The sequence below is a fragment of the Manis javanica genome, chromosome 17 (genome assembly GCF_040802235.1).
Source record: "Manis javanica isolate MJ-LG chromosome 17, MJ_LKY, whole genome shotgun sequence".
In the NCBI taxonomy this organism is placed as follows: Eukaryota; Metazoa; Chordata; class Mammalia; order Pholidota; family Manidae; genus Manis; species Manis javanica.
The window spans coordinates 57,826,895-57,854,106 of NC_133172.1; the positions used below are offsets into that span (position 1 = coordinate 57,826,895).

At 42.2% G+C, this 27,212-nt stretch overlaps 1 protein-coding gene across 1 annotated transcript in view; it reads right to left on the minus strand.

The window, feature by feature from the left end:
* The window catches only part of CDYL2 (chromodomain Y like 2), a 162,254-nt gene that overhangs the window by 41,965 nt on the left and 93,077 nt on the right, over positions 1–27,212 (minus strand). The window contains exon 2 of the mRNA XM_036993858.2: positions 8,688–9,276. Within this exon, the coding sequence (XP_036849753.1) occupies positions 8,688–9,276 (589 nt within the window). The remainder of the gene's footprint in view (positions 1–8,687; positions 9,277–27,212) is intronic.

The window sequence follows — 27,212 nt, forward strand, 5'->3', positions numbered from 1 at the left end:
CTTGCACCTCGTTTGAAGGAGAAATCTCAAAAGTCCTTTCTGCAACTGGGACTTCTATTGAGAAGCTCGCTGAATTTTCTCTTCCATAGCAAAGGACTACACAAAATACAGAAGCTGCAATCCAGATGAATTGCGCTGCGCTGAAAAGGATAAGCAAGACCCTTGATGGGGGGCAGGGCGGGGAGCCCAGGCATTTAATTAAGAGCCAGCGAGACTGTGTGAACAGTGAGCGGAGCAAGTAGGGCTGTCACAGCAGATGGTGAAAACAATTGTCAGACAAGACAACGGAAAGGGAATCCTTCAGTTGCTGTTAAGACGCTGACAAAACATTAGCTCTCGCTGACATGTGCTGGGGGCAGAGAGCGTGATGCGAGAAGCCAGCAGCACACCAGGCGGGAGGATTCGACAGACGCCAGAGGAGTGCAGCGGGCACGGGACAGGCCGGCCCGGGGCCCACACCGCGAGGCAGCAAAGGCTTCTTGCTTTCTCTCCTTCGTCCATTCATTCACCCACTCCCTCATTCGGAAGGGCTTTCTTAAGCACCTACTAGGTGCCTGGCATGGATAGGTGCGGGAGGTACAACTGCAAGCAAAAACAAAGCCCATCCCTGCCCTCGGGGGACTTACAGCCGAGCGAGGGAGGCAGACGGCACTCACACAGTCAGGCTGAGACCCCGACACACGGAGGTCAGCGCTGTCAGTGCAGAAACATGGTCTGATGTGTGCAAACAGCACTGGAAGCTGACCTACACTTAGGGGTCGGGGACGGCTTCACAGGGAAGCGCTGCTTGAGTGAGCCGTGGAGGAGGAGCAGGGATGAACCGCTCCCAGGAGGGCTGGTGGAGTGCGGAACACACCTGCAGAGGACAGGGACACAGGTGTGCGAAGGTGTACACAGGCCAGGTCAGCAGACTATACAGGCCTAGAGTACTGGCTGCATAAAGGACTTCCTCAGCCCCTTCCAGAAAGCACCCCATACTGCAGATGCCCCACCCCCAGCACCCTCCTGCCTGGTTCTTAAGCCAACCCTAACTGCACAAGGAATTTGCCGGCCCTCAGCCTCCCCTGCAGGATGGTCTAGGATCGGTTGGGCTGCCCTATTCTCTGAGATGTGGTATCACCAGCCACATGCTGATCCTTGGCTCTATGCCCCGGTGTGTGCTATCACCGCCTCGCCCCTGCAACCCCATCCCTGGCTTTTTTCTTGCTCACTCTGGCTCATTCTGTCAGACTCAGTGCACACATCACCTCTTCCCAGAAGCCCTCTCCTAACTCCCTTTGCAACCTGGCTTAGGCATGCCTGCCCTGGGCTCTCTCAGTATCTTCTGTGTATCTCCATCATGGTAAAAGGTATTGCCATTATTGGCCTCGTCAGTTCCTGGTCACTCTGTGAGTACTGGCTGAGTTAACATATATAACAAGGGATTAGTATGCACAATATGTAAAGTGCTTTTGAAAAGAAATAGGAAAATACAAAGGCCAGATAGAAAAATGGGCAAAGGATTGAAGTAACAGAAGCTAGTATTTATCAAATGGCCACCATACGCCGGGTAATATTCTAAGGACTTTCTATGGAGGAATTCACTTACTCCTTACCTCAACCCCATGAGGTATGATTATCTCTGCATTTTATGAACAAAAATTCAGCCCAGAGAGGCTCAGCCATTAGCCAGAGGCGACATGGCTGAACGCCCTCATCTACCCACCACACCACGTTGTCAGTGGCGTGGCTGTACTCAGGCCATGGCCACACAGAGAAACACCGGCAGCAGGGACCTGAGAGGAGGCTCACCCTCGGCTGTAAACTGAAATCAACACAACAGGGCTTAGGAAAACATGGCGAAGACTGGCAAAAGCCAGGGCTGGTGAAAACATCTTTGGAGGCAGCCTAACGGCCGTCAGAAATACACAGTTTACCTGCACCTGATAAAATCATGAGCAACTAAAAGGGGAGGCAGACCCACATGCCTGACACAGAGTTTTAAGTTTAAAATGAGATGTTCTCACCACTTCCCATCTTTCCTCAGATGTCACCTTTTCGGTGAGGCCTTGAATTCGTGTGTGTGTGTGTTTGTGTGTGCGCACGCATGTGTGTGTGTGTGCGTGTGTGTATGTGTGTGTGTTAACCTAAGGCCCAGAGGACAATCACTCAGAACCAGAGGTCCCTCCCTGAAACGCCAAGTCAGCATCTTTGGACCCACTGAAGATGCTTCCTGGGAAGGCCCACATTGCCCTAGGACCCAGGGAAAGGTTCGCTGGCTTGAACTTAAATCCCTGAAGTACCTTTTTTCCTTTATAAAATGGTCACAGACCTTTGAGAGCTTTGGCATCACCCCGCCTGTCACCACCTCTAACTCCCACCCTGGGTGCTGTGTCTCAGCCCCACTGAGCCTCAGTTTCCCCATGTAGAAGCATGGCCAACCATCACTAACCTGGTTATGCTGCTATGTTTTAAGTTGCTAAGTCAGAGAATTACTGTGGGACTGAACAATAGCCAGTATGTCAAACACTAGGAGAAGCTGCAGGCTTGGCCTACAGAAGGATCTCAAGCACCACCATCATCACAGTCGTTAATAAAGATTGGTCGTTCAGATGAGCAGCCGAGCAGGGGGCAAAGCCACAGGCCTGGGGGTCCACCCCATGGGGAGGAGTAGCAGCTTTTCACCAAAGGTGGCAAACTCATTTTCATCATTGTTTTTTGAGACCCTCCGCAGACCACATACCCCCTTACTGCTTATACCTGGCAGCGGTACGGGGTGGGCACCCGAACCCCCTACCCCACTTGCTGTGGTTCACCACTGATGGATGGTGACCTGGAAACAGCTCCTAAAATTTTTCTTGAGGCAGTTGAGAAAGGAAAATAAAAGCTGAGCTGACAAGAAAAGTACTGAGTTGATTTCTGAATCTTGACAGTGGTCAGGATTCCATCAGCCCCTTCAGGGTGCCAGACTCAAATCCAGGGCTGGGGAACTGACCGAGAGAGTGCACTTCCCCCAAGGATTTGCCACAGGTCACGCTGACAGTCAGATTTTCCATCACTGTCTGGCTCTTTCAACCCAGAGGCAACGGCCAAGGTGGATGGGTCTTCATACTACCATGTAATAGGGTTTTAAATTCATCCATCAAAAGCCGCTGACTTGCTGTGCTTTGAAAGACAAAACTTAAGAATCCCTTAAGCATTTGTTTTTGTTAGTCTGGAAAATGACCTGCTTTTGAAAAAACGAAAATGTTGGTCAAAGTCTGATCTAGGAGGGGTTGTTTGAAGTGTGTTAAAAATACAACTGTGCCCAAGGATACCTGTGTTAACAACAGGCCAGGAAGTGGACACTCCTTATGGGGCTTCCGTGATTCCCCAGGGCTCTTGGAGGCCCTGCCCACGACACCTGGAGCTCTTCCAGCCAGCTTCCCCTAGGCCTCTTCCAGGGACAGGCTGGGCACCTCAGAAAGCGATGGCGATTCTGAAGGTCATGAACTGGGGTTAAGTTCAGGGCACAGAGTCAGAGGTTTCCGGGACATCACAATTTTGAGGAAGTATGGAGGGAACTGTAACAAGCCCAGCAGGGTTATTCAGGGTTATCACATCCTTAAGTGAAACTCACCTATAATTTTCCTTATTCCTCCCCTCCTAGTCTGACTTAGAAATCCACGTTATACTGGCCTCATCAAAGGAGTTGGAATGTTTTCTCCTTTTCCGTCTCCACAACCATTTGTGTAAGAGGAATTATCTAGAATATTTGGTAGGCTTGCCTATAAAACCATCTGGGCCTGTGAACCTTCTTCCTGATTTTTATGAGAGCTTTGTAGTAGCTGATTGAATAGTTTCTTTAACAGCTATTGCATTGTTCAGGTTTTCTAGGCGTCCTTGACTCTTGTTATGGTAAGTTGTATTTTTAGGAAATTGACCATTTTTACCCAGGGTTTCAAACTGAATGGCATGGAATTAGTCGTAGCATCTCATATCATCCTCCCAGTAAGGAGCAACAAGGGCAGGTCCGGGAAGCTCCTGCCCCACCAGCTCTGGCGCCAATTGAGGCATTTGCTGGTCGGTGTTCAGGGCTTGGGAACTGCCTTGCGCCGCCTGGACGCCAGCTGGACAGCGGTGGGGAGTCCAGCTCTGGAGCTGCATTGCCTGGATTTCTCTCCTAGTCCCAGCCTGGCCTCTTGGAAGCTTACTCTCCTCGTCTGTAAAATGGGCAGAACAACAGCTCCCACTCGGGACTGCTATGAGGATCACACGAAGTACTTCGTCAACGCCGAGGCACCATCACCGACAAGTTCCCAAACTCTAAAACTCACAACTTTTCACTTCATAAACTTCCAGCCTTTAAATTCTCACAAATGCAAACTCAAGGTCCAGAGTAACACCAGTAACGCCAAGGGGCACACTCATCACCACCATCGGTCATTTTTAACCATCTTGGTGTTTATTATTCTAGAGCAGTGACTCTGAAAGTGGGGTCCTTGGACAGGTGGCAACATCTGGGAAATTTCTAGAAATGCAGGTTCTCGGGCTCCACTCCACACCGACTGAATCAAAAAGTTGGGGGGCTGGCGTACTACTCTGTGTTTTAACACGTCTGAGAGGGGAATTCTGATGTGTGAGAGCCCCCAGTTCCCCAAAGGCACAGGGCATTCCCCGTGCTGTGCTTAGTTCTGAAACGCTTTTAAACATACTTACTGCATATGAGCAATAAAAGGCAACATGATAATTATGTTGAAAGAGTAGAAAAAGATAAACACTACAGACGTGCAAGCTGAGATAACTGCAAAAGATCAATGGAGAGAAAACAGCAAATGTTGCGTGTTTGTGTGGAATGACTCATTCAACGATAGGGACAATTTTGAAAACACTGAATCAAGTGATGTCTGAGACGTAGTGCCTCTGTGGCAGACAACAGCCATCAGGACGCAAGGAGGCTGACTCAAAATTCAAAGAAATGTGAATACAGGGCCACAGGATCGGTATCAATGACAGAAGCTCACTGGCTTCAGGGAAACTTGGAGAAGGCTGGGCATCTCTGTGTTGTGCCAGGGCTCAGCGTGAAACACTGGCTCTGAGTTAGTTAGGGAAGTTTCCACAAGTTAAAGGTTCACCTGAGTCTGTAAATTATCAATGCCTTGGCCTCCTTAGACATCACTAGCAGGTTCTTCCGGACCAGACCACGGGGGGATTAGCCGACCCAATGGTTTCCCATACATGCGAAACTGGTCTGTTTTAGAGAAAAGAGAGAAAGAGAGAGAGAGGGATGCCTGGTGCATCAGCAAGACGGAGAAATTATGTCAGGTTTCAAACTTCTGAAGGTCAAATCACATTCTCACTTTCAAGCTTAAAATCCAAGGAGCAACTTTGGACCTGTCAACAAATGGATCTGGGGACCACTGCTTACAACCAAATGCTTCTGTAGGAAATTCTGTATAAACACATCGTTGTTAAAATACAGCATTTAAAATGCACAACCCTCACCCTGTCCCCTGAGATCCGGATTAGTTCAGCTGGGGTAGTAGAGCCCACTTTTAACAAGCTCCCCTAAGGATACTGAGGCAGATGGTCCTCAGACCACAGAGCTGCTTGTTGTTATCAGAGAAGAGTCAGCACCAAGAGCAGTACTAAGTCGCTACATTTACTTCGCAAACATTGCTGGGGAAAATGCAGTCTGAAGCCAAACCCTCCAGAGCCCCGATTTAGCATTTGTTCCCGCAGCACCGATCAGGGAAGTCAGCAGTAAATGAGGAACGTGTTACATAAGTTGCTTTTCTGTATGCAGAACCTTAATTCACCAAAGAGGAGTTAAAATCATATAAAAAGCAACAGCCCACCTCCAAAACAAATGCTTGGAAAGCACAGCCAAGACCTCCCCATCTCTTCCTGCCAGGCAAAGGGAAGCCCCCCCTCTGTGATGAAAACGGTGGTTCACCCTCCCGCCCCTGGGAAGCCAAGGTGGTCAGGGAACGTGGGGACTCGGGGAGCAGCGAGGGCAAGGACACCCAGAGCTGCACATAGGCATGGACCCTGGCTTCATCGAGGATTCCCTCTTACTGAATACGTAAGTGGAACCATGTATTACTTGACTACACCTCTGACCCCTTGCCGGAAACTTCTGGAACCAGAAAACCCCTCTGTCTTGGATCTTATCCAAGAATCCCAGACCACCTCCTCTCTCCAGCAAGCATTCCCACTTTCTTCCTCTTCCCAGTTACACCAAAACCTGGATAAGAAGCTAGTTCTAACTAGAATGATAAAGACTAGAGCATTTATCACCCACTGACCATGGAAGATGTCAGTGCCGGTATGACAAAGGCATGCTATACTCATAACATGCATGTTACTCCTTCCAGTGAGCCAGCCTCAGGAATCTTCTCAACACTGCCCAATAGGTATCCACTCTCAACTTACTGGAGAGTAAACTGTACGTTTCAGAAGAAGTCCTTGTCTATCTTTGTATTACTCTACTCCAAGCACCCAGCATGGCGACTAAGTGCTCAAAAAAATAAGTACCAAATTGATTAAAACTGACACAATGTGAAACTTAACTGCCACCCCCATTTTGCCAAAGAGCACGTCTCAATATGCTCTGGAGTCTCCCAGAGTCCTTGTTAAAAACCCATCTTCTGGGCCCCACCCTAGACGTATAAACCACACTCAGTCGGACCTGAATTTATAACAAGGTGCCAGGTAACTCATACACGGAAAACCTGAGAACCACTGCCTTAACCTTATGGGGGAATCTTTAGGACACCAACACTATGGGATGTGATTAAGCAGAAGAGCCCTTTGGGAACACCCAAAAGAGAACAAAATAGAAGCAGGAGACTTCCCCGCTCTGCCCAGGCATGGGCCCATGTGGAGCAGAAAATGTGCACTATCATGAAACAGTGAGGCGGACAAGATCAGAGGCAAGAGAGGTCTGGGCAAGTTTTGTAGAATTAAGACTGGGATTTAACAAGACCACAGCTGATCCCATCACTCACCCTCACCTATTTCCCGTGGTCGTGGGTACCATGCCTCACCACCAGCCCAGAAACCAGGTAGCATCCATGAGGCCCAAGCTTGGAGTGCAGGCAGCTGGCAGCTCAGCCTCTCTTTGGGAAGTTGCATGGAGTGAGGGGTGCCCCTTCCCCTAGACTTGTCTGCAAATCTGGTTCCTCTCCCTCACCTCATACTCTGGCAGCTACACTGCTTCTGCCCTCACTCTCGGGGCAGCCACGTTCTGAGCAGGGCAGGGGGCTGCCCCTTGGCAGGTGTGGGGGATCATGCCCAGAATCCCTGCACCTGCACCCACAGAGCCTCAAAAGTTCCCCTCACCAGCTGCCCTTCCCAAGACGGAATTCCTCTACTTCAGGCAGCTGGCACAGAACGTCACACACGGGAGTTTGGGCCAGGATTCATTTACGCAAGCCCACCCCCCAAGATGACTTTCCAAAGCAAACAGCTTTCACATTTGTTAGCAGGCAGAGTCGTGTCAGCATCAGGGATCCCCAGACAAAAATGTGAGTCAATCTGGAGCAAAGACTGCTAAATAAATCCTGTTTGGGTAAAACTCCTCTCTCTGGAGAAAGAGGAACCTCAAAGCAGATTGCTCACATTCCCTGGCAAGAGTCCCTGGAGACACATGCTCTCCCGGCAGGGCGCGCTCTGAGCGCTCTCAGCTCTGAAGTCACCGTCACTCCCACACGCCTTCACCTCCATCACCACCCCCAGGAGCTCTTCCAGCCGGTCCCACCTGCATCCCAGCCCTCAGCCCCACACACCAGATGATCATATCTGTTGCACACAGGTTGTCCATGTGTGTGCAGAATTTGCTGACATCCCAAGGCTTAGTGGCCCAGCAGCTAAAGAGAAAACAGACACACAGGTGCTTGAGAAATCACAAGTGCACACAACAGCAGGGACGGCTACCCTGGGAGACCTGGGCCACTAAGGCTCAGTCTAGGAGCAATCTGACTGTTGAGGAAATACCAGGTTTGGGAGCCTGAATTCCCTGGTCACTGACATCTCGTGCCTTCATTTCACCTGTGGGACTTGGTAAGAGGGGGGATCCCAGAATCTTTGCTGTGCTGCTGCCAGAGGAGCAAAAAGGTGCAAACCAAAAGAATTAGCATAGGATGGGGTCAGGGCAGAAATTAGGACCTAACAGAGAAACGGGGTCAGATTGTCAACGTTAGTGATAGATACAGGGGAAGAGGCTCTCACTTCTGGAGGGCTTTAGAGAATTTCAAGTCCAAACTGTGTCTGAAAAAGAGCAGCAGAAGGGCTACCTCCCGGGGGCTGATGAGATTGACAGCAATGGTTCTGTGAGGTGTGTGCTGCCCTGAGAGGTTCTGGGAGTCCAGGGACTGAGTCCCGGGTCCAGGTGAGTGAGGGCTTTGAGCTGCCCTCAGAGCAGCGACTCTACGCGGTTACCACAGCCTTGGGCATCGTGAAGTGCAATCAGGAATTTTCAACCCATCACAGGCATTAGCTGGAGAATCAGTGGCTTGGCCTCCCCACATGCATAGATGTCTTACCCAGTGTGGGCATATGACCAAGTCCTCGTGGCCCCAGGTGAGAGAGATTTGGGGTGGGGAGGTCTGCTGCCTAATGAAGAGTTAGGGATAGGGGTGGGGGTCTTAAGTAGTTTCCCATGCTGCACCAAAAGCCCTCACTGACCATGGCCAGAGCCAAACACAGGAGAAAGAGAGGCCACATACCGAGTCCGTTCTCTGCCAGCGCCGCATGGGTAACATCGCACTCGGCCAGGTCTTGCTCAGCAACGTCATTCAAATCCAAGCCGGACTGATGGGACCCGTTTCCAAAATGCCCCTCGTCCTTCTCAGAGCTGGTGTCCCCATTTTCCAGCCCATTCTGAGCCTTTTTCAGGGGCATTATTTGCAAACCGCTGGGGGTAGTCCTGTAAGACACAGTTTTGGTGGCCCTGTCACCTCCTGCAGGGGGCTTGGCTGAATACCCCTTTTTCGGCTTGGACAGGGAAGGGTTGATGCGCTTCCGTTTTTGCGAAGAGCCTTTGCTCTTCCCGGGCTCTGAAGGTCTGTGGGAGAGTTTCTCAACGGATGGGCCTCGGCTGTCGCGCAGGAGCTTGGAGGCACTGGCCTGCTTCCCTGGCTTGGTCCTCTTGTCTTTGGACACGTGCAGCCCATTGAATTCGTCGATGAACTCCTCACAGTGCAACAGATGGTGCTCTGGCTCCCACGTGTCCTCCGCGCTCCCATAGCCTTTCCACCGGATGAGATACTCCCACTTCCCTTTCTTGTTCTTCCTCTTGTCTACAATCCTCTCAACCTGGGATACAAGATGAGAGTCAAATAAAGAGAGAGAGAGGGAGAGAGAGAGGGGAAAAAATCAGTCCCAGGCTACATGAAGTGCACAAAGCCGTCAGGACAGAGTATCCACCCTGGCCATGGGTGGGCTGTGCAACCCTGGAAGCCGACATTTCCAGGAGATTCGAGAAAGGCTGGTTAATTTTAGGACATCACTGAATGGAACCAAGGGCACTGGGTCGTTTCCCATGACAACTGCCTGGGAGCACGTCCTGCTGGTGGCCTCCACCTGTCCGTCCAAGGCATACTCGCTCGAAATAGCACGGCAAGGCTTCACTAAACATCTTTATCCTTTTCATTGCACCAAACAGAATCCGATTTCTAAAGAGAAATTTGGTGTGGGTTTTTCACCCTTACTGATGATGAATAACACTTACTGAGCATCTATACGTATGGTAGGCACTATGCTAAGGCATCCTCACTTACAATGACGCTACGGATGAGTACCACTCGTTGCGCATTGCGGGCCACTGGGCGTTACTTACATGCCGGATGTGAATGCCCCCTTCCCATGTCCCTTAACAACCCAACGTGGTAAGTATTCCTTCTATCCCCATTTCACAGTGAGGAAACTTGGACTCAGATAAAGTCACTCAACCAAGTTCCAAGCTGGTAAGAACAGAGCTGAGATTTGAACCTCTCTTCCCAGATTTATCATTTCCTTAATCATTCGGCCATACCAACTCTCTCAACTAAAAAAATCTTCCATATTAACCAAAAATGACTTGAATTGACAAAACCCAATTTCCCTTGTTTAATTCCCCTCAGCTGCAACATAGGGGGTGCAGCCGGGGGGCAAGATGATAGGTGACATTGATTGACAGCCTATGATGTGCCTTACACCATGGGCTGTCCACTATTATTACCCCACTTGGTAGATGAAGGGATGGAGTAAGAGGCAACCTGCCTATGAGGCAGGGCTAAGAGGTGGTGCAGATGAGATCTCAACACCGCATCCATCTGGTTCCAAGTGCCACTGTCTACATACCTTCAAAGGTAAGAACACGTCCCTGTCTTCAAGAAATCCCATAGGAAAACACACTTAGGAAAATGGCAGTCCTAATGCTAATAACTGGGGCACTAAGGTGAAGGGTGTCTGAGGGTTCATTTATTATTTTTTCAACTTTGCTACAGACTTGAAATTTTTTAAAGAAATGACAGAAAACTCCCAATGATCTACCACTTAAAAAAAATGAGATTTCAATGAAAAAGTAAATGGTTACAGACAAAAGTTTTATTATATTTCAATGTCAATATGATATACTTTTCTAGAATGGAATTTTGACCCAATGAAATTAAGTAATAAGCTAGAAATATGCCCTTCAAATTCAAGAAAAGAAAAACAATATGAGAGGGGAGAAGCAGATACGGTGATAGTTGCTAATTGTTCAAGAGTAATGGGTACATGGGGTTCATTGTTTGACTATTTATCTTTTCATGTTTGAATTTTTATGTTTAAAATATCCCAAAATAAAAAATAAAAAATTCTGAAAAGTGAGTCCGTCTCTCAGTGGTTCATGTACAACAGACGCTACGCAAAATAATTAAACAACTTCCATTGCTTTGTACTTAACAAATATGTAAATAGCTAAGCCATACTGTCTCGTAGCAACACTGCTTCAACGACAATTTAAATTTTGTCCTTAATTGATTTATCCCCAATCAAATTGGCCTATTTCTATTAAAATGCCTTTCCTGATAAAATGCTCTGTGAGCATCTGTTTTAGATTTATTACATAATTTTTAGATATATCACACAAACTCCGCAGCAGTTTAACAAAGTAAAATCATGCCAGACTAATCTGACTATCCAATCTTTGGATCAAGGAATGGATCCAGTTGAGTATTCATTTGTGATAATGCTTTGGAAAGTCAAGGGTTTCTGGAAGAGCCTGCGGCTTGGCACGTGTGGAGACTTTGAAGGGGAAGCCCTGTGCAGGTTCACAGAGGGAGGAAAGAAACCAAGCAATCTGGCACTGCCTGAAATAGTGGCATTAATGACCAACCCAGGTGTGTCAGGAGCAAGCCCAGATATTTCTTGAGAGCTGAGGGACCTGTGCTGACCTGGAGGTCTCCAGCTTCAGAAAGCACATGCTTGACTCCTGGGATGGAAAATTTCTTCCCCAGGATGCATCAGAGAGCCAACTTAGACAAACAACCAAAACAATGGATAGGTGGGTGAGTGGGTGGATGGATGGAAAGGTGGGAAAATGAATGGCTAGGTGGGTAGAGGGATGCATGCATGGATGGGAGGATGGACAAATGGACAGATGACTGGATGGACAGGTGAAAGGGTGAGTAGAGAGGTGAGTTCAGGAATGAACAGGGGAATGGATGTGTGGCTGGAACTCACTCATCAAAATCTACTCAGTATAGTATCTAAGAACACAGGCTATGGAGCAAGACTATCTGGTTTAAATCTCTGCTAAGGCTCTTATCTTGTGTTCTTGAGCAATTTACTAAACCTCGTTAGGTCACAGATGACTCATCTAGGGGAAATAACAGCACCTACCTCACTGGGTGGCTGTGGAGCATATATACAAATAAGTAGTTTCACATTCCATAGTAAAGGTCACCTAATCTTGCATATCCTCCTGTGAATACAAACCTTGGTGGTATCTAAAGATAGACTCTCCCCACCCTGCAGAATGTGACCCCCAGGATAATCAACTCCTCCCTTGGAAGAAGAGAGTCCACCTACTCAGGTAAGTCCTACTAAGTGCAGAGATGGCTCTGCAGGGTAGGGCTGCTGGAGAAGCAGGGGACGCAGCAGGAGTGCACTGTCTGCATGGCTGTCCTGGGCCACACCGAGGAGGCAGGGCAGCTTTCTTCCCCTCCTATTCTGGAGGATTGAGGCCCAGAGTCGCAAGTGGCTTTATGGTGAACAGAAAGGCCATTTATTCCACCACTGGTCCCATCCACAAAGGCACAGGGTGACTTCACAGCCATTTCTACCTAAATTAACCCAAACCATCAATGAACAGTACTAACAGGGTCTCCCCCAACAGTCTGATGTGCAGGGGGAAATGACCGGCTCTGTCACCTCTGCCACCTCTAGCCACATGACCCTGGGCAAGGTGCCCAACTCCTCTGGGCTCCAGTGTCCCCATCCTTAAAATAGAAATAGTAATAATCATAAGTAATAATAATAGCTACCTGTAAAAGCTGTTGGGAGAACTAAAAAGACTAAGATCTAGTGAAAGTAAAGGGACCGCAAGCCGACCAAGAGGTGAGTGGAACTTCTCTGATAGGAAACTTCAGTTGACAAAAGTGCTTTTTTATATTCTTTCCTCCACAGTTTAAATATTTTCTTTAAAGGTTTCTTTCAGGTTCACAAAAACAACTGCTGCTTCTGAAAGACCAAAATGCCCACAGGGAGCTCTGAAGAAAGCTGGCTCCCAGATACCACACTCTGCATGCGCCATATCCTGGGACTTAATCTCCTTTTTTTACATCCCTGTATCGGTTTCTGACCCTATTTTCCTTTTCTTTTCCGGAGAATCTCAAAGAGACCCAAAATTCTAATTTGTTCGGTTATTCACAAAGCCCCCATTATTTCGGACTTGGTCTTGCACAGGACTGCAACATTAGCTGTCTAGGAAATTCTTTCTTCCCCTCAAGCCCCTCCACCGTCCCCCACCTCCTCACACCTGCTGGCCCCCAGGTGCCGGCAGCTCTGCTCCCGATGCACCGCTACCTGGGGCTCAGTCCCTCCAAATGGCAACAGTCCTCCATCCCCGTCCTTTGTAATTACTAACGAATGCATAAGTTGTATGTAAAGACTGTGTGCTCACCAGCTTCTTTTTTCAAAGATAAGCAATCTGAGACCCTGAACTCCCCCTTAGAGTTCAACCAAATCATTAATGAACATTTACTCTCTGTGATCCCAGCTAGTGTGAGACTCTCTTCTGCTGCAGGTGGGGAGGGGCCAGTTCTGATGCAGTTATTTCCCAGGGCATGAGGACCTGTGGGTGGCTGTCTCATCAGGAATCCTAATGATGACAGTCCCCTTTCGTGCTATGTGCTGCTCCAGGAGCTGTGCCGACACGCACCTGTAAGGCACTGGATGGCACCTTCACACGCCAGCTGGCAGCTGGGCATCACGCTCACCACTTGACAGGTGCGGAAGTGAAGGTTCAGAGAAGGCAGCCACCTTTCCCTCAGTTACACAGGCAGCAGGCGGCTAGCCAAGACTGGGACCCCAGGCCACCTGACTCATCAAAATCTTACCAAGTTCTTACCCCATGGCCATTCTCACCAGCACAAAGCCACGGGGCTAGTGGGGGACACAGCCATCAAGGGAGTGAACACAAAGTCACATGCAGGGACAGACAAGGGAAAGAGCTCTGACGGTGAAGAGAAAGGCACCCTGGAAAGTAAATAACGGCAGAGGGACGGGGCTCCCTCAGAAGGAGGTGCGCGGGCGGCGAGCTTCCGCCAAGAAAGAGCAGTTTAAGCTGAGACCAAACGGCCTTCAGAGATGGAGAAAAACTGGGGCAGTGTGAGGCCTTGCCAGGAAGACCAGGCCGCTCCCCACCTCCATCCTCAGCCTTCCACGCGCAGGCTAACCAGTATGGCCACCAGCACCCAACATTTATTGAGTACATGCCAAGCACCCACCATTGCTGTATGTGTTCCCCATATACTAACTATACATTATATGGACTCATTCAACTGTCCAAACAGCCCAACGAGACAGGTCATTTTACTCTTTTTTTAAGCAGCGTAAAACTGAGGCACCCAGAGGTGAAGGACATTGGCAACAGAGAGATCTGACTCAGTGCAGTGCATCTCGGCTCCCGACCCCCTGCTTTCAAGGGCTGCACTATGTCCACCTCCCTCTCTGGTCCACTGGGCCTGACCTGTCTGCGGATGACAGCATATCTGCAGCTTCAGACGCTTGCCCTCAACTCCTGCCAAGGTCACAAAAAACCTACAGCACCTTCACATGGGTTAGAAGTAGCCTCCCAGGCCTGGCCCTCCCGGGACCATCCATGAGGGCCACCCTCCCCTTCTGCCACCAGGATGGCCGTCCCTACACACTCCCTGGCTCTGGGCCTCCAGCCCCACATCGACAGGGACCTCTCTTTCTCCATTCTTTCAAATTCCAGGGACAAGTCCCTTGGGGGCAGAAAGGCACAGGGACCCCATCATTACGACTTGGGGTCTGAAGTCCTCGGGAAGGAGAAAGACAGGACAAGTTCTGGGAGAAGGTACAAGCTGTTTCAAGTCTAGAAGACCATGATGGCTTCAGATCACGTAGCCAGAAGAGGCGGCACACGCACCGGCGGCATTTCCCACTCAGTCCAGCAAAACTGCACGAGGGAAAGAGCCGCCAGACCAAGACATTCGGCTCAGAGCCACGAAAGTCAAGCTAGCGTCCCGCTCAGTCTGAGGGGGGAACTTGGTAGGATCCACGTGATGAGGCCACCGAGAGGAATTCCCACACCCACTCTCCTGGAGACCAAGAAACCAGAGCGCTCTCTGTGATCAGGAAGACAGGCAAAAACTGGTAACAGCCACATCGTTGTGGGACCTGGGCATAAAGACTTCTAAAACACATCCGGGCATGATCATAACTAAGAATTCCCAGCAAAACCAAACTAAGGAACGTACTACTGCACATTTTTAGAAAGCCTTCATGTCGCGTTTTTAAAGACTACAAAAACTATGACCTCTGTTTTTAAAAGAGATGAAGAAAAAACGAATGAAATGAAACCAATAGGTTGAGAAGGACAGTGAAGTGAAAGAAGACTCCTCTACATAAGAAAGCATTAAGGAAACCGAAAGGAAAACCTCCAAGCACAGAAATAAAATTCCCAATGGAACCAGGAAATAACAGAACCAACATGCAGAAAATCAAATGAGTGATGGAGACAACATACTTGAAAAGCTCTTCAAGAATGCAGAAGAGAAGGACACCAGGCTTTTTAAAGAAAATATTAAGGTAAATGAGAACAGACACCCGGGAGAGTTAATGAGATCCAATCAACAGAAGGCTCGCAGAGGGGAAAAAATTAAACGGGTCAAGAACACCAATAAGGCATAATAGAAGAAATCTCTACCTTGAGGCTGTAGATGAAAAAGATCTCAGTCCCAGAGAAAGCAGTGGCTGAGAATAAGTCAGCTTTACTTCTTCATTTCTTTTCTTGCAAAACTTCTTAATTAAAAAACAAAAATTGAACTCTCCACCCTCATACCTCAACCCTCTCCCATCCAAAATGGTAGGAAAAATATCAGGTAGACTTCAGAGAACATGAAATGCCAAAATACAGGTTGAAAAAAATAAATACTGTAAACTTACAAATCTTAAAACCAGTCAGTCAAGTGGACCTTCGGATGAGGAGAAAGACATCTCATGTGTTAAGGGACAAAATATAAAGTGCCCATTTAAAAAATGACCCCAGATGATCTTGAAGTGCCAGAAAAATAAGAAAGTGTTCAAGATTAAGTAAATAAACCCCAAATTGGGAGAAGGCCAAAGGAGCGAACTGAAAGAGCTCCCAATGGCCAAAGCTGGAACAATTTGAGTAACAAAATAATGACAGTACTACACTTATAACCCAAAGAAATAAAATAAATATCCATTAATTCATCTGCTATAAATAAATGAATTAATTACCAGAAGTTGGCCTGCAGGCCCAATCTGGCCTAATGCCTGTTTTAAAAATAAGGCTTTATTGGAACTTACCCATGTCCATTCATTTACATTTGTCTATGACTATTCCACACTACAAGAGCAGACTTAGTTGTGTGACAAATTGTCTGTCTGGCCCGCAAAGTTTAAAATATTTCCTGTCTGGCCCATTATAGAAGAAGTTTGCTGACTCTAGATTAAAAAAACAAATGGGGGAGGGAAGCCAAATATTCCTTACAGAAGAAATTCCATATAATAAATGTGAAAAGAATAAGGGAAATAGAAAAATCGCCATTAGAACATCACAAAAATAATGCCTACAGGCAAGACCCACAAGTAGATGCTAAAATAAGTGGGTAAAACTATAAAGAGAAATAGGATATTTGCATGGCTACAAAGTATCCCCTTGGCATCCTTACTAACTACAATAGTTTTAACAGATGCCTGACAATTGATACCCTCGCTTTAGGAGGTGATGCTTCATTCATCTCCACTGGAGTGACTAGACTTAAGGACTCCCTTCTAGCGAACAGAGTATGCAAAGGAGAAGCTGCGCAGTACAGCAGAGAAACCCAGCAGACACCAGTGATCGTGGCTAGAGCACTCACGATAAATCATGTTGGTGTCATGTATGCTGCGACATGATTCACTGAGATGGGCACTTCCCCTCTGGGATACAATTCCCCAAACCTATAACCTCTTCAGAAAACATATGACCAACTCAGATTGAGGGACAATCTACAAAATACCTGACCAGGGCTCTTGAAAAGTGTCAAGGTCATGAAATGCTAGGAAAGAACAAGATACTGTCTTGGCTTAGAGGAGACTGAAGGAAGTAATGAGAGAATGCAGTGTGGTATCTCAGATCAGATTCTTACACAGAAAAGGATGTTTGTGGAAGTACTGGTGAAATCCTAATAAATTCTGTAGTTTAGTTCATAATGCAGCACCAATGTTAATTTCATAGTTTTGATAAATGTACACAATGTAAAAGGTAAATAACCATGAAAACTGGTTAAGGGGTATATAGGAACTCTTTATACTATCTTTAACTCTTCTGAAAACCTATAATTATTGCAAAGTTTTTTTCAATTACAATTGTAGATTATGCTAAAGCTGGAAAAAAAAATATCTGAATAACAGGACCAGCAATCATAAAACAGGACAATTTGAAGTACTCATTGTATACTTACTCAATTAGTAATAAAAATTAAAAGATAAACAAAGACATATCAGGCAGGACCAAATTTTCTAAAGAACATCAAAGTAAAATTGAGGAACAAAACGCATTACATAGGAAAGGAAGATATTTTTAATTAAAAAAAATTCACTAAATACACAATAGTCATAGATTTTCTGCATCAAATAACAGATCAAAAATAACTATGAAATTCAATAGGAACAATATGAAGTGAAGACAAACTCAATACTTTCAGAACTTGGACAGATTAAGTATATGGAAAATATAATGAGCTTTCACAGTAGTAAAATGTTCAATCTAGTAAAATATTGCATATAAACACATACTTTTAACTGCACAATTTGTAAAGAAAATAAACTCTACAAATTTTAAAGAAAACCACTCATGAAACACTTAAAAAAAATTGATTAAACACTTAAATATCAGAGAAAAAAAACCAATGATTGCCAAAAAGAAGATATGGTATAGATTGTGTTCTCTAAATATATGCAATGCTATTAATACAAGATGATAACACAATTTACAAATAAATCTTAATCACTTACAAATGAGAAAACAGGATCCCTAAGTAACCGTAAGATACAGAGCTAAAAGAAATTTACAATAATAATTTTTTAAAAATCAGAAAATGAGTGCATATCTATGTCAAAGTAGTTGGGAAGCTGAAGGACAGAAGGAAAGTAGGAAGAAAGGAAAGGAGGAAGAGGCTAAACATCCACCCTGAATAATTAGAGAAATAAAAAAAAATTCTTGGAAAGTAAGAGAAAAAGAATAAATAATAATAACTAAAATAAACAAAATAAAAATAAATCATTAAAAATAAGTTAATAATTAATTGGGGATCAACAGAGGTGAGGCTTAGAACCTCCCCCACCCCCCCACTGTTCTGAGAGAAATCTGCTGCATCCGTGGATGTTTTATTGCCCTTGTCTAGCTCAGATTAGCACATAGTCTACAGGCACACACCTGATCATCTACATTTGCTCTCTGACAACACTAAATTATGTTTTCTACCTTTATCTTGCATCGACCTACCACTTCAGCATTTTATTAAAAATAGTAATAATAAAGAGAGAAATGTGTATCCACATATAAATCAAGTATAAAAATCAAACGAATATTCATATTTGAACTGACTGTTTATAGTTCATAATGCATGATCAAAACCAAAAGTTTCTGTGATGACTGCCCTTGTGCTATTCACCATGTAACTTATTCACTATGTAAGAATTTGTTCTCCATGTAAGAACTTGTTCGTTATGCTTCAGAAGATTGGAGACTGATGAAAATTAGGCTTGGGGTGGATTAATGATTATACATTGAGCATCGAGTCCCCTATACAGAATTTTATTGTCGTTAACAACCATTTGATCAAAAAAAATAGGAGAGATGCCCTCACAAAAAAAATAAATAAATAAAATAAATAAATAAAGTACACACTTCCAATTGTAAAATAAGTAAGTAACCAGGATGTAATGTATAGCATAAGGAATATAGTCAAAATATTGTGACAACTTGGTATGGTGATAGCTGGTACCTAGAATTATCATGTATATAAATGTTCAATCACTGTGTTGTACACCTGAAACTAATGTAATACTGTATGTTAACTACCCTTCAATAAAAAATAATTATCTAAAAAAAAAGTTAATAATTATTAAGCAGAAATATTAAAAAGCTGAACTCACTGATATTTGAAAATTTATTCTTGAAATAAAGACCAAAAATGGTAGAACAGACAGCTCTACAGGCTCATCCCTCCAAAGAAATACTGAAAAATCAAGCAAAAAATGTCAGCGTTGACTTTTTAATGTCCTAGAAAACAAAGCTTACACCGACCGAATGAACACTGAATCAAGGAAAACATGGCTTAACCTCAATACGGGAGCTTTGTGTCAGGTCGACCTGCCCTTGCCCGGCCCAGTCCCTGGCTCAGCAGCAGCCGTCAGGACAGCGGCCCACGCTCCCACTGTGGGACCTCAGGCCTTGATTCTGCAGGCAGAGAGCAGACCTCAGACTCAAAGACTTGCGTCTGCTCTAGCTTGTCTAGGGGCTACCTGAAGGACTGTCACGAGCATTTGCTTTTGTTTCGTTCAACTCAAAACTCACTCCGGCTGGGAAAAGAATTATGCAGAATGATTCTCTCAAAACAATGTCAGGCAAATTAACTCTCTGTTGCCAATGGGGCAAAAGAGTACAACTGGGGAAAACAATGGATACACGGAAAACCTGGGAAGAAAAGCTGGGTTTCTTTGGAAAATTAGGGTATTTAAAAAAATATCTGTGTCTTCTGAGAATGTAGAAAGCTATGCATAGCATGCCCAGGGCAGGATGCATGCTCAGAAAAGACCTGAGACAGAAATACCGGAGGCCGCCCTAAGCTTTCATCTCTGACCGACCTTTGTGTTCAGTACAAGCAGGAAGACAAGACCAAGACAGTCGTGATGGCCCGGTTAGGTGTTGAAGGAATGTCCCAACACAGAGCCTATCTGCAAAGCCTGACAGAGGTTTGCATGTCTGCTCTCTCTCTTTCTCTCCATCTCTCTTTCTCTCACTCTTTTCTTATTTTCTTATTTATTTCTCATGGTATATGAGGAAATCCGTCACAACTAGCTTAACACCAGCTAAAGAAACACATGTTTCAGGGACCATACATGACAAAGAATATAGACTTTATAAAAACAGCTTAGACGAGTCTCTAAACAAACTGCAACAACCTACAACAAACTTAAAAGTACAACTTAAAATGAAAAATTCACTAGAGAATTATTGAAGTGTTCCTGTCTGAAGAGCAGAAAGAAAAAAAAGGAAGAAAAATATACATAGCCCAAGAGGTCTGTAAGATACCATCAAGGGTAATAACATACACATAATGAGAGTTCCAGGAGAAGAAAAAGAGAAAAAGGCAGAAAGAAAATATGAAAAATAATTTCCAAACTGACAAAAGATGTAAGTCTACATATTTAAGCTCAACAAAGTCCGAGTAGAGTAAGTTGAAAGAGAGCCACACAAACACATTATAGTCAAAAAGTAGAAAGACAAACACAAAGAGAGAATCTTGAAAGCAGCAAAAGAAAAATGATTTGTCATGTACAAGAGACCCTCAATAAGATGAACAATTTCTCATCAGAAATAATGGAGGCCAGAAGGCAGTGGAGTCACATATTTAAAATGCTGAAAGAAAAAACTGTTAATCAAGCATTTTATATCTGGCAAAACTATCTTTTTAAAATTAAGGAGAAATTTCAACATTCTCAGGTAAAAAAAAAACTGAGATAATATATCATTAGTAGAGTTTCTATATAATAAATGCTAAAGGGCATTTTTTAGGCTGAAATGAAAGGATATTAGACAGTGACTCGAAGTTTTATGAAGAAATAAAGAGCTCCAGAAAAGATAACTGCATAGGTAAATATAAAAGCAAGCAGTATTGTATTTTTGGTTTGTAACTACTTTTTGTTCCCTGGATGATTTAAAAGATAAATGTATAAAGTAGTAATTATAAATTATATATTAGTGGGTACAGAATATATATATATATATATATGTAATTTGTAATAATAAGAACATAAACAGGGGAGGAAGGACTGTCCATGAGCAGAGTTTTTGTATGCTATTGAAGTTAAGTTGATATCAATTCACTAGTTGCTGTAAACTTAGGATTTTTAGTTAGCAATTCTCTAGTGAGTTGCTGTAAACTAGGTGCTGTAAACTTAGTGCCACTAAGAAAATACCTAAAAAATATACATGAACAGAATAAGAAGGAAATCAAAATGGTATATTACAAAAACTGATTTGTGAGGCAAGGAAAAAAAATAGATAAATGTCTACTAGATCCACTGAAGGGGAAACAATAAAATAAAATGAATCATAAATGAAATGAGAATATAACATATATAAATTAAATGCATATAATACCACATAGTCTAACATGCTCAATATGAAAAATATATACATTAGCAAAAGACTCAGAAGAATATGAAAGTGTAAACAGATCAATAAGTAGGAAAGAAATACAGTTATTAATATTAAACATCTGAACAGAAGGATAACTATAGGAGAAGATGGAGAGCTTTTAAAAATTTTATGGAAGGGTTCTAATATAAAGTAGGTTTACCCAAGAATCTTTCAAAAGTTCAAGAAATATGTAATTCCCATACTACAGAAATTATTTTAATGCATAGAGAAAAAATGGAAAGCTACAAAATCTGTTGAACAAGTCTAGCAATGCCTTAATGAAAAGTCTTGAAAAAGACAATAAAATCTATATGACAATTTCACTGATCAATATGATATGAACATTTTATACAGAACTAGGAAACAGAAAGCAATAACATATTAAAATGCTAAAATATCTTCAAGTGACAGAATGGCTAAATTTCAAAAGACTACTAAGAAAAGTTTCACATTAATTGGTAAAAAAAGGAAAAAAATGAGATAATCTTAATAGATGCTAAAAAAAAAATCACACAAATTTTAAATTCACTCCAGACTACCCCAACAGTGGCTCTAAAATATATATGAGAAAAGCTATATCAAACTAGCAGTCTGCATCAATTATAACAGAAAAATCTACTTGGCATTCCCATTAAAGTCAAGATCAAAACACAGATATGTACAATTATTTCATTATTGAGCTATTATGGGTGATAATAGCAACAGCAAAAATACAAAACATGAAAATGAGACATGAAATATAGGAAATGAGTCAAAGCTATCGTTATTTGTAAACAATATGATTACACACACCTTGTATGTCTAGAAAATTTGAGATAATTAATAGAAAAAATTGACTAGATCAGACTTAAAAGTTGAGCAAATGGTTAAGTATAATATAAATGCGAATAATTCACTATCAACTTTGCTCCAAAATGAAACTACATGTTCTTTTCAAATATGTACAAACCACTCACAAAAAGCAAATATATATGTTAAACTGCAAGGCAAATTTCAATATATTAGAAAAAAGAACATAAATCAAACAATCCACAATATATTAGAAAAAAGAACATAAATCCACAATCCACAATCAAACTCACTCTAATAAAATGACAGATAAGAAAATCTGTGGATTAGCCTTCTAGTTTCTGCTCACTATGTGGAGAGCTGGAAAAACTATTATGCCCCCTTTAAGACAACAGTAATAAGAGCAAAATAAAAAGCCATAAAATACCACGTTCATGACTTTTCTTGAATTTATCAAACAATAGATATTAAGGGTAGACCAACTAGCCTGAAATCTAAGGTGACTGCAGGAAGAAACAATGTTTTTGGTGCAGATGCTCCCAGAAAACAATTCTAATGGAGAAAGTAGACAACTTAAGATGGGACAATTCAGTGGATAGAAGGAAACTCTAAGAAATAATCAACTAAAAATGCTATAAATCAAGAACATAATGAAAGAAAGAACTATCTATGCTGATAGATTCAACATAGCTGAGGAGGAAAAGCCAGAAGACGTGAAGGTAGGTCAATAGAAATTAGCCAAATTTCTACTTACAAAGAAAAAAATGTGGAAAAAACAGGGCCTAAAAGATCTGAGGAATAACATTAAATAGTCTGACGTACATGTCATTGGAATCCCAGAGCAAGAAGAAAGGGACAACAGGCAGAAGACATATTTGAAAAATGAAGAACCAGAATTTTTTTAAATTAATAATGGTATCACAGCTGAGAAGGGAGCATAAAGGCCCTGATTCTGGTTGCCATCTAGACAGGTATTCCTGCTTTGTGAGTTCACTGAGATCACACACATGATATGCTTATATTTTCCATACATACTACAAAATACATTTTATACTTCAATAAAACATTTACAATAAAAAGAAAAAAAGAAATAATGGTAGCAAACTGCTAACACAAGAGTTCAGAAAACACTGAGCAGGGTAAATGCTCCCCCAAAAAAGAAAAAATATACAATATACCAAGTCATATCATATTGAAATTGCAGGGAACAAGACACAAAGAGAAAATCTTGCAATCAGTCAGAGAATAAGGACACATTTCATTCCAAAGAACAAAAATAAGAATGACATTAGACTTCTTATCACAAATCATACAAGACAGTATACAGTGAAATAACATCTTGAAAGTAATAAAGGAAAAAAATGTCAATCTCGAACATGATATCCAGGAAAAATACCTTTCACAAATGAAAAAGAAAGAATTTTTCAGACAAAAACTAAGGGAACCCATCACCAGCAGACCTACTCTACATAAAACGTTAAAAGAAGTTCTTTGAACAGAAGAAATATGATACCAGAATAGAAAGCTGGAGCTATACAGAGAAATAAAGAGCACTGGAAGTGGGATAATGAAGGTAAAAAAAAAGCTCTTTTCCTTACCTTGAATTGCTCTAAACTTAAATGATTATCTTAAATAAAAGAGCGGCCATGTAGTGTTTGTTCACGGTATGTATAAAAGTAACTAACACATATAACAACAATGTACAAAGACAGAGGGAAATAAGGATATACCATGTAACTACATGTGAAGTAGTGTAAGTCCCATGTTGGTAAAGTGAGCAAAGATATAAACTTTAGGGCAATACTTTAAAAAATAAATAAGCAGTATAAATAATCATGAAGGTGAAAAGGACTCATGAGAAATGCCAAACTTTTTCTTAAAATTTAACTCAAAAAGCGATAGAAAAATTAAAAGCAGACGAAACAAACAGAAAACAGCTAGCAAAAAGATTTTAATACAATTATATAATTACATTAATGTAAACTGCATAAACATCAAATTAAAAGAATTATATTGCCAAATTGGATGAAAAAAGCAAACTCCACTATATGTTGTTTAAATCTACTTCCAATATAAAGACACAGATAAAGGTTACAAGTAAAATGATGGGAAAATATACTGTGAAACAATAATTAAGAGCTTGAGTAGTTATATGAATATCAGACAAAAGAACATCCAAAAGAAAGAATATTACTAAAGAAAAATAGGAACATAATATAACAATAAAAGAGTCAACTCTCTAAGAATATATAACAATACAAAATGCTTATGCACTTAACAACATAGTCACAAATATATGTACTGTATGTAAGCAAACACTGAGCACACTGGAAGGAGTATTAGACAAATACACAATTATAATTGGAGACCTCAACATTACTCTCAGAAATTAGTGGAACAAGAAAATATAAAACCAACAAGGATACAAAATACCTTAAAAAGACTAAGAATCAGCTTGTTCCCAGTGACATTTATAAAAGACCTCACACAGTAAGAGCAGGTTACACACTCCTTTCAAGGCACATGAAACAGTTACCATATTATGGGGCACAAGACAAACTTTAAAAAGCTCAAAAGAACAGAAAACATACAAACTATGTTCTCTGAACATAACAAAATTAAACTACAAGTTAACAAAAATATACCCGGAAATCTCACCTCTAATATCTGGAAATTAAACCACATACTTGTAAATTAATCTATAGGACAAAGAATAAGTCTCAAGGGAAATCTCAAAATATTTTAAGCTCAATGAAAATGAAGTAAGTACAATATATCAAAATTTGTGGGAAGCACGCAAAACAGTGTTTAGAGGGAAATCTGTAGCATTATGTGCTTATATAAGAAAAGAGGAAGGGTCTAAAATGAATAATCTCCACCTTAAGAAACTAGAAAGAAGAGCAAATTAAACTTGAAGCTAGCATAAGGAAGAAAATAATAAAAAAGGTAGAAACAGAAATAAATGAAATTATAAAGAATATCCATGGACTCAAAAGCTGATTCTTTGAAAGAGCTGTCAAAACCACTAGCCAGACTTAACAACAAAAAAAGTGAGCACACAAATTGCCTTAGCAGGAATGAGAGTGGACATCCCCAGACACATATTTACATCTGTGATGTGTGGTTGCCGGCGGCTGGAGGGAAAGAGGGATGAACAGATGGAGCACAGAGGCTTTTAGAGCAGCGGAACCACTCTAACAGTGGTGGCGACATGTCATTAAACACGTCTCCAAAACTCAGAGGATGCATCGCACCAAAAGGGAGCCCTAATATAATCTGTGGACTTTGAGCAATAGTGGTGTTTCAATGCAGGTACATCAATAATAAAGAAAAAGACAAATGACACACCAAGGAGACACTGACTTTCTACCAAAAGGTTAATGTTCCAGATGATTTAAAAGGAAAACTTAGAATTTGATTAAAAAATTAAAAACCAACAAAAAAAGGCCAATATCCAGAATAGAAAATTCAAAGAAATAAAAGGGACCTGACATATTAAAAAAAAAAAAACAGAGTCAATTCCATTACTAATCAGGAAAAGTAAAAACAAAACAATGAGAAATATAGGCAAAAAATAAGGTTGGTAATCTATGTTGGCAAGAGTGTGGGGCAATGAACAGCCACCTATGCCGTTGGTCAGAGTGTAAACTGGTATGCTCTTTAGGGAGGACAGTTTATCAGATACCTATAAAAATTTTAAATGCACAGATAACATCTTAAAAATGTTTAAATTCTCCCTTCCACATACACACCATATATAGCGTCACATCATACCAGCTCAGGCCAAAGGATCGTGGACAGAAGAAATGTGTCTCCCCTCTGAACAAGAACATTTCTTTCTTGCTCTCTTTCTTCCATGCTAGTAACCAGGGAAACCAACAGCTGCTATCGGTGCAGCGACAGGATAGTTAAGCCGCCATCATCAGCCTGGAACCCTGCGAGACCAGGTGGAGCGAAAGCCCCTACCAACCCTCCCTGCACAGGTAGCATGAATGAAAAAATAAACCTTTGTTCATGAAGTCACTTGGAATAAAATCTGCACAAACTCCTGTGCCAACAATTTGCCTTCAGGGTGTCCATTTGGACTGTTCACAGATACCATATACTGTTTCTAATGGGAAAAAGAAATAAAGGTAGCCTGTAGATAATCATCTATCAAAGGAGAATCATTAAAGTAATTAAAATAAAGCTATACTCATTGATATAATGGTATAATCCCACTTACATTAAAATGTGCATATTCAAATGAATAAAGGTCCGGAATAATTCACTGTTAATTGTCTGTAACTACTGTATAACAATGGTTGGCTCTTGGGGTAGAGGGGAAAAGACAGTAAGGGAGTTGTTCATTTTTATTAGCATTTTATTAGCATACCTTTTATTAGGTATTCTTCTGTATTGTTTAACTTTTGTCAATGCAAAAGTTATTTATATAGTATCCATGCTATTTTTAACTCAATAAAAGTGTTTTTTAAGTTAATTCATTTCCTGTGCAACTTAAATGACCAGTTAGAATATATAATGGGAAAACTGAGCACATTCCAAAAAGCAACGAGAAAAATTAAACAGCAAAGTTTAATTTTAACAAGAAATATTGAGAAACTATAAGAAGAGAAACCACAAAATTCTGCTAGCTATTTTAAAGCACTCAAATGAAAGGCACACCATATGTACAATGTTTCTAGATGGGAAGTCTTAATACATTAAAGATGTCAGATTGCAACAAACTAATCGATAAATATAATACAGTTAGAATCAAAATCCCAATGGGCCCATTTCCAGAACTGTACAAAATGATTCTCAAGTACCTCTGGGAGAATGAAACAAAAACAGTTGAGAGATTTTGCAAAAGACGAAGAATGCGGAGGCTCTTCCACAATTACATAATAAAACACAATATAAAACCGCAATCATTCAGAGTGTCGTGTTGGGGCAGGAAAAAAAATCAACCGAACAAGAAAGCCCAGAAATATCTCTGAGTATATTAGGGAATTGAGTCTGTTTTTTTAAAAAAAAATAGCATCAAAAATCAGTGCCAAAGGGAAGAATCCTTGGCTAAGTAGCCCTGGGACAATTAAAAAGGAATGGGGTGGGAAACAGATTTCACCTCAGAGTAGAAGAATTAGAGTTTGAGGTTTGTTTAAAAATTAATTCCAGTTGGCTCCCAGCGTCAGAAAGCTGAAATACACACATAAGAAACTTCACACACAAACTATGAAAACCAAGAGGAAAACAAGAAAACAGGTGGATGCCCTCTGATTGGTAATTAGAAGATAATCCTATATTTAAAAAGAATACTTCTTCACTCAGCAAA